We start from the raw sequence: 13,882 nt of genomic DNA on the forward strand, positions 1-13,882 counted from the left end.
GAAAGCTAGCAAATTGATTTCACATTACGTCACTGAACAAAAGAAATCTATATAAATATATACATTTTAATAAACAAACAAAAAAATTCCAACATTTAGATCACATCATTGTCATCTTGTCTACATATATACTGTATGTAGAGAATTATGGGGTCTGTTATCCACAAACAGCTTAAAAGACAGAAAGCTCTGAAATATTTACATTTTTATGGATTTATAAATATAAGTAAGCATGTATAAATCTATTTTGCTGGAAAGATATTATACTTTTTTAAATATAAGCATTTTTTAATATAACCATTATGTATTTTTTTTTAATTTAATATGTTTATTTTTCCAGAACCTTTTGGCAAGGTGTTCCAAAAAAAACCCGGTATCTGTAAATCGCAGGTCTCAAGCTTTCTGGATAATTTGTTTTAATGAGGATTATTACAATAGACTGTAGCTTGTTTTGTTTTAAAAATTCCCTTATAAATAATTAATCCTTTCCTCCAGTGCCACTGTCCGTTGTCCAAGTCTGCATTAAATATTCATACATGCATTGGTTATAACACACACATACATTTATACATACATATAAAAGGGCTTCCAACATCAATTTGACTTAGGAATGGACATTTTTACATATTTACAATTATTGTACCCACTATAACTGGATTTAAAATCTAATTGTATGAACTGTTCACATTTGTGAGCCAGGTACATAAAGATTAACAGAAATTACTGATTTAAAATTCCTTTAGCTTTATATTAGCTCTCTAGAGCATGTTTATGTGATTTCCTATTAATGTATGTGTGCTTCCACAGTCATTTTACAATGGTTTCATATAATAAAAACATGATTGCATCTGTCACTATAAATTCTATGAGCTCTATACAAAAGTAAAGTTGACAAGAAATCTGTGCAGATGAAGAGAAAACGGTATAATGGCATAAAATGCAGTAATGTACCATTAAAGGGATTCTGCCACAAGAAAACATTTTTTTTAAAATGCATCAGTTAATAGTGCTGCTCCTGCAGACATCTGCACTGAAATCAGTTTTTCAAGAGAACAAATTTTTTTTATATTTAATTTTGAAATCTGACATGTTTCCCAGGTGCCCCCAGTAATGTGACTTGTGCTCTGATAAGCTTCAGTCACTCTTTGCTGCTGCACTGCAAGTTTGATTGATATTACCCCTCCATTCCTTTCCCAGCAGCCTAACAATAGAACAATTGGAAGATAACCAGATAACAGATACATGACACAAGATAACAGCTCCTTGGTACATATGAGAATAGCAATCAGTAGAAAAAAATCCAAGTCCCACTGCCACTCCTTCAGTTACAATGAGTTTGAGAATCAATAACCTGCCTGAAAGCAGTTCCCTTCTGAAGTTGAATATTTTTTTTGAAACAACAAAAATATACTTGTTGCTTTAGGAATAACATTTTATAAGGTAGAGTGAATCATTTGCAGTGTAAAATCATGAGCGTATCCCTTTAAGTATTAAGCTGATTCTAGACAGAATAGAAGTTGTGTTTGTGAAACACAAAATTCATAGACAAAATTGTATCCATTTATTATAAAAAATGATCCCTAAATGCCCTAAAATCCCTAAATGCTCACACCACAATTATATTTAATATGCAAAGCCACTGTAAGAAACCATTGTTTCTGACTGCATAAACCTTAAAAAATTCAGCATAAGTGATGGGTGAAGCTGGCCTATTTTGCTTCACCGAAAATTCGTTAGATGGTGAAAAATTTGCTAAATGCATTGAAGCCTATGGGTGACAATTTTTTTTGATGCATGGCTTTTTCACAGCAAATACTCATCACTAATTAACATTTGAATTCCAAATGTTGCAGTGATTCAGTTTTTTTGTAGGTATTTATCAAGTGCAAACACTAGTGATGGGCGAATTTATTCGCCAGGCGTGAATTAGTGGCGAATTTGCGTGATTCGCCGCCAGCGAATAAATTCGCAAAACACCCGCGAAAATTCGCAGCAAAAATTTTTTTTTCAAAAATGGGGCACCAGCGTCAAATGCCGTTTCGCAAATTTTTCGCAGTTTCGCGAATTTCGCACGAAATTCTCAAATTTTTCGGCGAAGCGAAATGGCGCAAATTCGCCCATCACTAGCAAACACTCAAAAAACACAAATGCTAAAAGCTGCCAAGTTTATGTAAAAGTCAATGGGAGTTGTCCTAGGCAAGATTCAAAACATTTTAACATTTGGTCGTGTTGATAATTGCAAATCATTCTAACAGTGTCGAAGGGTTAGGACTCATCCAATGTTTTTTCGAACATAAAATATTTGATATCATAGCATTTCTACTGTGGTGTTAATAATTTCATATATATGCCAAGATCAATACTGGCACAGACTATATAGATAAAACCTTCATTAATGCTATGACAATCTCCATTTCTAAATCTGCCTTTTTTTTCAGGCTAAGTGGTTTAAAATATACCTGATGGCTAAACTTGAACTTAGTCAACCTGTCTTGGATTGACATAAGAAAACTAAAAAGATGGTGGCTTTGTAACACTGTTTCCATTGCCCAGCTGTCAAATTTACCCTAGCAAGCAGGCCATGGAAGACAAATAGTTGTAGGCCTGAATATAAAGTCAAGTTATAAAAATTAATTATTACTATTGTTATTGTTAATTAATGTGAGGTGCAAAGTGTAGAGAGCTCTGGGATACAAATAATTAGCAAATTAGGGATGTAACTCCCCTTAGTGCTCTATCATTTTGTCTGGGGCCTTTGTATATTGACCCTACAATATCCATGCAGATAGAACTCTGGACTCTAGCAGTACAAGGCCAACATGTTTACTATGGCAACATTCTAACAATGTCCTCAAAGCAGTAATTAATGTTACCTTTGTATTTATTAGTACAGTAGTTACATTGTTTTTGATGCATTTTAATTTACCTTGCAGCCAAAAAGTTTGGAAGTGGACAATATTTGGATATTTATGGCATTACAAGAGACCAAGCAGGAGATTATGAATGTTCTGCTGAAAATGATGTGTCGTTCCCAGATGTGAAAAAAGTAAAAGTCACAGTAAATTGTAAGTACTGCCGCAAATTAAATTCCCTAATGATCTGAAATTATAAAGCATATTTCAACCTAAGAATGTTACCATTTCTTTTGCTTGATAAAAATAATCTTTTGTTTTGGCTGTTGGCCTGGACATTAGAAAAAGCAATGTAATGAGTTTTGATATCAAAGAAGATCATAAAGTTTAGTTTTATTGAGGATATGGGGTTTGAATATTCAGAATGCAATATCATTTTATTTTGTTATCATAAATTGCATCAGCAATTCCATTAAAGTTTATTAGCCATATATTTATTTATGAAATCAAGTCTGTATATGCCCTATTTTTAGCTGAAAAGCAGTTTTAATATATAACTTAGAAATAACTATTTGTATACGTCACATTAAGGGGCACATTTACTAAGGGTCGAAGTGCATTCTAAGTGAATTTTCAAATTCAAATACTTCGAATTTCGAAGTAATTTTTGGGTACTTAGACCATCGAATAGGCCAAATTCGACTTGGATTTGAATTGAAAATACTTCAAATAATCGACCATTAGAACATCAAGTACTGTCTCTTTAAAAAACTTCGACTTTGACACTTCGCCACCTTAAACCTGCCGAATTGCTATGTTAGCCTATGGGGACCTCCTAGAACCTATAGCCAACATTTGACTAAGTTTTTAGAAGTCGAAGTTTTTTTTTTTGAAAATCGTTCGATCGATTACATTGTTTGAATCGTTTGAATCGAAGGATTTAATTGATCAAACGATTTTACTTTGATCGCATATGGCCAACTTCGATCAAAAAAAACGTTGACTTCGACTTCCAATATCGTACTACTGCAATTTGATGGTCGAATTTCGAAGTTTTTTCACTTCGAAATTCGACCCTTAGTAAATGTGCCCCTAAGTGGTTATTTTGTACATTCAACTTCCACACATCTTCTCAGTTTCACATCTTAAAAATACAATTACTAAATGTTTCTTAGGAAGGGCTCCAGGAATGCAGAATTGAAGCATTCTGTATTTAAGGCAAGTGCCAAAATGTTGATTTGTCTCCACACCTTTGGTAACTAAATTCAGTTTATCAAGTGCAAAGAGAAAGCGGAAACCATCACAAATCAATGTTATTATGGGAATATTATGTACAACAGTTTAAATACCACAGTAGGAGGAAAGAGATAGTCAGTCAAACTGAAGCTGTAAATCAAAAAGATGCAATATATAATTAATTATGAGTTTGATTAAGCAATGAGAATCATGCTTGCTAGTGATTGGCAAATTTATTCGCCAGGCACGAAATTTGCAGCGAATTCCCGCGATTCGCCGTCGGCGAATTAATTCGCAAATCCGCCAGTGAAAATCCGTCGGCATCAAAAACTTTTTTGCCGTTTCGCGAATTTCGTCCCAAATTCGCCCATCGCTAATGCTTGCTTGTTGTGCTTTAAACCACATGTGATTCCTTTGTTACACAAAGTTGAATACCAGTATACAGATCTAGCTTATACTGTACCTCTTTATATATAGAAACTAATTGGAGAAACACTACATTTTGTAATAATGATCAAAATACAAGACTTTCTGACAAACACATGATATAAATTCTATTCTAATTGCACACTGTTTATGTGGTTAAATTATGATTTTCTCTAGACTGTCTGGAAATTTACTTTGAATGTGTATTTGGTAATACTGATTGGCTACGTAATGATTCCTCATGTATCATTTTCACTTGACAGTTGCAGCTTTTGTCTTGTGCTGCATTGGAGCCAAAAGCTAATTGGAGAAAAACTCCTAGTGCAGTTTTAGCAGATGCTGAATATATTTCACTAATAGCTGTCAAGCATGGCAGGGGTCTATATATGTAACCTAGTAGTCTGCAGTAGTAGATAATGCTTTTTTTTCAATTATGCTCATAGAAGGAAGCTCCTTTGTAATTCATGATAATACCTGAAGATGCTGCATGGAATGTGGATGCACATACTGTACTGTAGGTCACCGCATGAAGAAAAATGGAGTTTATCTCACAACCACAAAATGAATAGACAATCACAAGCTTAATTCTAACATTTAAAATACTTTTATAAACCTATGGATAAATACAATTGCTAAGAGATTTTCTTAGCAGCAGTAACATTGCTGTATAAATGCAATCTATTTCATAATCTATCATAAATTCCTTTAACAATAGCCCAAATAACTAGTAATATATTGTACTCCGTTCCAGCACAAGGTAGTATATAGAGCCACTATCCAAACACATAAAAAGTGATTCAAACATTTGCATTTAAACAAAATCTTCAGTAAATCCTTTAAGAAAAAAAGAAAAGAAAAAGTAGCATTTACTATCAAAAACAAAATCTAGTTTGTTTCTGATTTGTGATGTTTTGAGCCTTCCTCCAATTTACCCAACAAACCAAGAATAATTATTACTTTTAATTAGTTGGGAGTGTGTTTTGCTCATATTGGTTATTGGGGTTTGTTAGTATTAGGGATGTAGCGAACCGCCGCCAATGTGTTCGCGAACGCCGTTCGCGAACACCGGCAAAAAAAGCGAACAGTTCGCGAACTGTTCGCGAACTTCGAACGCTCGATAAAATCGTTCGATCGAACGATCGAAGGATTTTATTCGTTCGATCGAAGGATTTTCGTTCGAATCGAACGATCGAAGCTATTCGATCGAATGATTTCATTCAATCGAATGCTTATAATCGTTCGAACGAATGGAAATCGTTTGATTTTAGCGATCGAATGGTCGAATGGTCGAATGGTCGAACGAAATTTTACTTCGAATCGAACGCGAACACCAATTGGCGAACGTCGCGCGACGTTCGCGAACATTCGGCGGACGCGAACAGTCGAAGTTCGCGCAAACAAGTTCGCCGCAGAACAGTTCGCTACATCCCTAGTTAGTATCAGTAAATATGTAAGCTATTTGGAAATGATGGTTGCATTTTACAGCCACATAACCTGTATATCAAAAGTATGTCTAATAACCTGTAATGCTGCATAACATATAACTAAAGTTTACTTTATTAAAGCTACTTTAGAAAGTGCTTATTGTAAATCTGGATTAATAACTGACAGCAAGCACAGAGGTCTTATTTGTGCAGTTTTCAATATATGAATATAAGACTGATAAATAACTTGCCAGTGCAAAAGTGTCTGTGTTGTTTATTTGGTCTCCATTATCTCCATTAGTTTGTTTAAAGAGAGAGAGAGACAAAAATCATGCTGAGCTGGCTGGTAAAAAAAGGCTTATCAAAATGTCCTTTTAGTAAAGAGCAACTGTAAAATATATTATCTATGCTAATAAGAAAGTTTGCTAGTTCTAAAAAAGGTAGACTCATTGTGTTGTAAGCATATTAACCAAATAATAATCAGTTATCTAATATGTACATTACATGATCCAGGGAGCTTACATGACTCTGATAGCTTACTTTTACTAGAAAAACAAGACCTAGATAAAGATCATAAAATATACTCAAAATTAGTCCTTAAAAAAAGCATTTGTTATTCATGTAACTATATGAGCGATAACATTTAAATAAAAATATTAACATGCATTATTTGTATGTTGTATATGTTATGGTATGATGATTTTATCACAAATATTTACTATTTTACTAGTGACATAGTTAAAAAAAGGCCATATCCATCATGTTTAACCCCTCCAAATGAACCCCAGTACGCATATATTCACATACTTACATACCAACCTCTCTATACACTCACATATAAACTATAAACTAGAGCTCTGAATAAATCAAGTTTAATGCGATGCTTAAAGAGTGTTTTATACAGAGAATGACAAAGCTGTGGTTTATTCTTAAAGTGGTTGTAATGGCAGATACAATTGATTGTGGAAAAATGCAAGAATACTGCTCTTCTGTGGCAAAGTAGGAATTACTTTATCAGCATGTTGTAAAACAAAAAAAAAAACAAAGGAATTATTTACTTTAAAAAAAATAACTTGTGGGGTTTTCATGTGTGTTTAGAAAAATTACGAGCAAGCATACTCTGATTTTTATTTGGCATAACCTGTATGATGGATAATGTTGATTGTCACTAATAAACCTGAAACCCAACAATCAAGTCGCAAGAAAAAACTATGACTATCCCTCTTACATTAGAGTATGATGAGAATTTATATTTTTTTGACATTACAAACCTCATGTTTACCATCAAAGAGGTGCCATTAATAGTATCTGAATTTTGGCACATGCTTTTGTACATTATGCAGATTATCCAATTTGTTCAAAGTACACCCTGTGTTTGAAAACCCAACTGGTACAGTTTGTACAACCTTTAAAAAACAAGAACCACAAGGGAACATTTCTAAGAAGGAAATTATATAGACTTTCAAAGAATTGCTAAGCATTTAAGATACAGTCAGTATATTTATTTTGTTTTTTCCACATATTCATAAAGGTCTGACAAATATTTGCCAAATATCTGTGTTTACACGTGTTGATGTAAGACTGGAATATTTATACAGCTCCAGTTTTGTCCTTAAGCTTGAATTTATGCTATGCATCATAATAATTCATTACAAAAATCTAAATAGTATTATTTCTAAAGTTGTGTTTTTCATGATAAATTCATGCCTTAAATTACATCATTATTTTATGCCACTTTAGACCTGGTGTAAAATAAATTGTACACCTTTATAAATGTCCTAATTAGCTCTTTGTAATGGATTACTTCTTTGACTGTAATGTATGGCATTAATTCATAGAAAAGGATAACAACAACAGAACTTGTAGAAGTAGGCCATTTATTTAATATCACTTATTATACACTGTGACATAAATATAAAACAACTTAAATATGACCCTCGCTTTTTATTTTTTAAGAGGCATTTTACTGATTTGTTGAGAACATGGAAAACAATATACAAGTTGATATATAAATTTTATACAGGTCTTTCTCACTTAGTAAAACAAAAGGCACTTCCATGTTTGAGGGTTTTTTAGATCAAAAGCTGTTTACTTGATGAAGACAGGCAAGTATTTTATTATTCTTCATGATAAATTGACTCCTGGAAGACACCATTTATTTTAGATCTTAGGAGTGAGAACAACTGTTGTTTCTCTGACAAGTAAATATTGACTAAAGAATACTCACCAGAATGGGAATATACTATATACTGCTAATAAATTAAACATATTTACTTAAGAAAGTGTATGTTTAAAGGTTTTTACATTTGGATCTGCTAATTTGTAATGAATCTGTAAATCCAAAATGAAAATAAAAACAGTATTGTTTTCATATGTTATAAATTAGACTAGCAAATATTATGTATGTGATATATGTAACTTTATAGCTCAAGTTCATTATTAGTAACTACACAAAGACCACTGTACCTAACTATCATTACTTCTTTTCACACTTTTAATAAGTTCATGGTGCTAGTTAAAATTTTTGTGCAGAACAACTCTCACATTATGTTCTAATATGTAAAGTATGGTGTCCTGACACATTACAGGGATCACCTACAAAGATTTTTTTAAAATATTGCTTTTAATATGTCCTCACCTCCTCAAAGCACATTTTCTCTCCTCCTGCCCTGCACCAGAGTTGAATTTTTAAAATTAGCCCTTGCCTACTGGATTAGAGGCAGATGTGAAATTACAGATGACGAAAAAACTCATCCACTTTCTACTCATTCCTTTGGGATTTTTGAAAAGGAAATATTGGTTTAGCCTGACCAACATTATATACTGTGTTACCAGTATAAACTGTGTTCTATAAACACTATACACTTTGCATGAAATATATGTTCCTACATTATCTTTACATTTTCCTTTATATATAAAGTGCTACTCATTTCTAACACACTAAAGTCTTATGTCAAAACTATTCATTGCTCTCTCCCTATTTCTGTCTCTGTTTATGTCTCTATATTTATATATATATATATATATATATATATATATATATATATATACATTGTACATATGTCTTTTTGAAAAGACACACCTCTGCGAACCTCTGTTCAACAATACCTGTTATCCACTCTGTTCACAGCAAAAACCTTCACTTCAAAACCCTTCACACAGATGTTCCACTTCAGTGAATGACTTTATCCCTGTCTGCTAAAGTGCACTTTCTTTGTGATGCACATCTCTTGAGATCACCTTCAAGCTATCACTCCTGGTGAAGATATACATTTTTAGCTGACCTCTGTCTATCAAATTTGAAAGATTTTGCGTGAACAAAAACCTTCCCTTATTCTCAAAGTGGCATTATTCTTAATAACTCAGACCTCTTTGTTCTTAGAATGACCTTGTGATTATTATACTGTAAATGTTTGTACATGGCGATGTTAGATTGGTTTCGATTAGCTATCCAATTTAGCTTTCATTAGTCTTACATTGCTTCCTTTTTGTTATATGACATATATGATGAATACAATGAAAGTTCCAGTGTGGAACTGAAACATTGGAACCAATAAACCTACATTTAGTTTGCTGAAACCTTTGCCTTGAGATGTAAGTCTTGTTTCATTACTGTTGTAATTGTATTGTTGATTTTAGGTTTATGGTCAGCAGAACAGCTAATAATTATCTGATTTGGTAACATGTACAAGCAAGGCATAGTTACAGTCCAGATGTGCTGCAAATTGCAGAAATTTGGTAAATGAGCTGTTATGCAACAATAAATCTGCTTTAACAGACTAAACATATCCTGTTAGCATGTTATATGGTTGGCTAACCAACATCAAATGAGTTGTGCAAAATGTGGGATGAGTGAATTGATTGACTGTATCTTGCTGCTCAGTGTACCAGCAGAAAGCAAATACCAGTACACATGCAAGATTAGGCATCTGTAAATAAAACCACTATCTTTTTTTTTTAAACCACATATAATTTTTTATATGAAAATGCATACCTTTTACTCTTTTATAGTAAAAATAGATTATATTGTATATGTAATGAATACATACATTATAATTAGATTTCATATTCTCAAGTGCCATTGTGTAGCTATTGAAAGTATCATTAAAAGTGATGGAAAGACTAGTTTTGAAACCCAAACAACTGTTGGGTTTGGAACTTTTTTGTTTATTTTAATGTTGATGTAAAAAACAGAAACTGATTGCAATGGCTTCCCTTCTTTATTTAAGCTGGCCACATAGTGGAATTTGCTTTGGCTGTTGGCTTATGAGCATGCTTAGTTGTCATCTTAGAACTTTAAAGTATACGTTTGCAGATGTCAATGTTGCTGATGATGTGTCAGATGGAAAATGGCCACTGGGTGAAAGCTGCTATTTGTTTTAGAAATATATGAAGGTGTTGGCAAATAGAGGGGGTATATGTAGTACAAATGATGTGGCTTGGGTGGGGAAGATATGCCCAAATTATATACATGGTAGGAAAATGTAGGACTTACATGTTCTTTAAGCAAGGAGTCTCTGAAATCAGGTCTATTGAGCGAAATAAGGAGAATAGAGGCTTAGTCCAAGGGGCAGATTTACTAAAAAACAAAGTGGCTTTTTGCCCGCGTTGCCACCCGCAGGGACATCGCCAATTTACTAAAAGGCGCAAGCGCCAATTCGCTAGCAAAATAGACCGTCGCTAGTGGTCATTCATACTGTGGACAGGCGACTTTTCGCTGTGGTGAACGGACGTTACTCCGCAAATTCACTAAAATGTGGATTTTACTGAACATTACCTCTTTTGCCAGAGTTGCCTTCGCCACCTCAGACCAGCTAAAGTGCTATAATGCAGCTAGATCTTCTTCAAGCTTATGTCACTTACATCATATCCTGCATCAAAGTTCAAAAAACGCTGGCATCTTTTCCTTTTTTCAGCTTGATTGCCTGCAAAAGTCTTAACAAATTTTTTTTTGGGAACCGTTTTTTTCCAGACATTTCCTAACATATGGAACCATTAATTTTACAGTGGGCTATTGTATAGGGCATTATATTAACTGTTTGTCTTTATTAAGGTTCCCTGGACATGTTTAATATAAACTGGTAACTTTTATAATAAAGATGTCCATACAACTTTAAATTTCCAGCTCTATGCAAATTGACCTAAACGCAAGATCACTAGCGAAGTTCCGCTAAGCACAAATGAATGCTGGCGCATCATCACTATGAAATGCTCACACAGCCGAAGTAATGCTAGTGAAGTCAAAGTGTTCGCGCCCGGGGCGAAACTTCGCATTTTTGTGAATTAGTGTATTCATAGCGTATTTGTGCCTGGCAAAGTGGTGCGATGGATGCAAAGCTGACGCTGGTGAAAATTCGCCTGTTAGTGAATCTGCCTCCTAGGCTTGGCATAGGGTTTTTAAGCTAAGAATGTTGAGCTTAAGTTTAAGTGATGTGGAGTTATTCTACTCTGGGTAGCCTTCAGCAGCAAATGAGTATTCACGTTATATCAAAATTTTCGACATACTGTTTGTGTTGAATTATGAGCAATTATGTTAATGATGTTTGTTTACTAATAAATAAAGAATTTTGCTGACGTGAATGTGTGACTAATATTGTCATAAAAATCTGGCATACAGATAACATTCATGCACACCTATTAAAATATGCAGTAGTTATACCAGTTCCATATACATGTTGTTGAAGGAGGTGACAATGAAAGTTCTGAATAAGCAACAAAGAGCCTATGATAAAGGACATGGCGTCCAAAACTTGTTAGACCTGGTGTCCTACCATTACTACCTTATAAAGCATTATGTTCTTTTACCCCATTGTAGTTTAACACCATTATTTTTGCAAAATAAATGCAGGTTAGAAAAAACAGAGCCACGTAAAAAGAAAAGAATCAGAAGAAGGGTAAATATAAATCTTTGACATTGTCAAAGTGATGAGTGGCCATTTATTGATGTGGTCCATTATCAGATGTTCTGTTCTGTTGCTAAACTAAATATTTGCTTGTGGCTGCCAAAGCCAAGAAATGTAGGGTAATAAAAATGATACATGATGCCAGCTGTTAGAATGCACTTCTGCCACAGACTGTACACTGTTTACAAAAAACTAAATAATTTCTCTCTTGTATTTAGTCATGCTTTCAAGAATTTTTTCAACACTGGGCAAATCTGCATCGGGACAGCAACCCATAGCAACCAATCAGTGATTAGATTTTTTTCAGCCAGTTGATAGTTGAACACTGAAGTCAATTGTCTGACTGGTTGTCCAACCAGCCCAGGCTGACCCTCGGTTTGGAATCAGAGATGGGTTTGGAATCTGGGATTCAGGGCATTTGTGGTCTAGCTGTTCTGGATACATTTAACACTACAACAATGTGGATTTTATTATACATGTTCATATATCTGCACCATTTTATGCCTTATAATGGACCAAACAACATTTTTGGATAACTTATTACTAACAATGGGCAGAATCTGACCTGTTTCGCTTCACCAAAAATTCGAGGGTGTATATTCACCAAAATGGGCATCAAATTTTTTTTGTCACATGATGCAGTGTTTACATTTCTGTTTTTTCCTCAATAATTTTTTTCACCCATTGAAGTTTATGGGCGTCATTTTTGAGGTGAAACACAGCGAAAAATTTCGCTCATCACTACTTAAAACAATATCACTCCTGGAAGGGAACATGAAGGTGTTCAACCATTATTGTTAACACAATAAAATGTAGTATTTTAGTACAGGCATGGGATCCATCATCCAGAAACCTGTCATGCACAAAGCTCTGAATTATGGAAAGGCTGTCTCCCATAGACTCAATTTTATACAAACAATCCAATTTTTTTTAAATGATTTGCTATTTCTGTGTAGTAAGAAAACAGTACCTTGTACTTGATGAAAACTAAGATATAATTAATCCTTACAGGAAGCAAAACCAGCCTATTGGGTTTATTTAATGTTTATATAATTTTCTAGTAGAATTAAGATATGAAGATCCAAATTACGGAAAGATCTATCATCCGTAGAAAAACTCACTCACTTTCTGTTCATTCTTATGGGACTTTAAAAACATATTTATCATTAATGGCTTTTAGAGAAAATAGAAAACAACCTAGACACATTTTCTAAGCATTTAAACCTAAGAGCTACCACTAAATAAGTTGAACTATGCATTGTGACAGGAATTCTTCTGAGACACAACATTTGTGAAGAAAAGCTGTCATTCTCTTTAGTAAAAGCTGTTAGGTATTCAACAGTTACTTCATACTGCATTGATTAGGCCTAAGCACAAATATAGAAAGAAATCTTCAGATCAATGCAGACCAAAACACAAAAAAGACACAAAAGATTGAATAATGCAGTTTTTGTTTGTACATTTTTGTTTATACAGATATGGGACCTATTATCTGTGATGCTTGAAACCTGCAGTTTTTCACACAAGATGTCCTTTCATAATTTGGAGCACCATGCATTAAGGCTACGAAAATAACATGTCAATATTGAATATTGAATATTTAAAATAGATTAGTAAGGTACTGGTTTATTAATATGGTAAAAAAGGAAATCAGTCAAAATAAAAATAAGAATTGTTTGCTTAATGGCATGCATGTTTTTTTTGGATATTCAGTTTCCCAATAAAAGATCCCATGCCTGTACTATAATTTTATAAGTATGGCTTAGATTAAATTAAAATAAAATAAAGAGAAACAGTAACCTATCCTGGGATATACAGGAACGCATCACTCAATTTTTACTTCATTGAGATAGCAGAATTGTATTATTTAATTAATTTTGAATTGGTTTCAATACTTTCTAGATATTTTGATAAAACAGTATATTGGTAAAAATAAGGAAACTTAATTTCCCTTTGAACTTCACTTCAGCGACTCTTTTTGGATTTTGTGAGTGTTGAAGAGTAGGGTATTCTGAGTTATATCTCTTCAATATTTCTTAAG

The 13,882-nt window shown here is 33.5% G+C and overlaps 1 protein-coding gene across 3 annotated transcripts in view; it reads left to right on the top strand.

The window, feature by feature from the left end:
• The window catches only part of LOC108715513 (neuronal growth regulator 1), a 314,986-nt gene that overhangs the window by 162,265 nt on the left and 138,839 nt on the right, over positions 1 to 13,882 (top strand). For all 3 annotated transcript variants that reach the window (XM_041561332.1, XM_018260737.2, XM_041561333.1), the window contains exon 4: positions 2,934 to 3,065. In XM_041561332.1, coding sequence (XP_041417266.1) covers positions 2,934 to 3,065 — 132 coding nt within the window. The remainder of the gene's footprint in view (positions 1 to 2,933; positions 3,066 to 13,882) is intronic.

This window comes from Xenopus laevis, chromosome 4S (assembly GCF_017654675.1).
Source record: "Xenopus laevis strain J_2021 chromosome 4S, Xenopus_laevis_v10.1, whole genome shotgun sequence".
NCBI lineage: Eukaryota > Metazoa > Chordata > Amphibia > Anura > Pipidae > Xenopus > Xenopus laevis.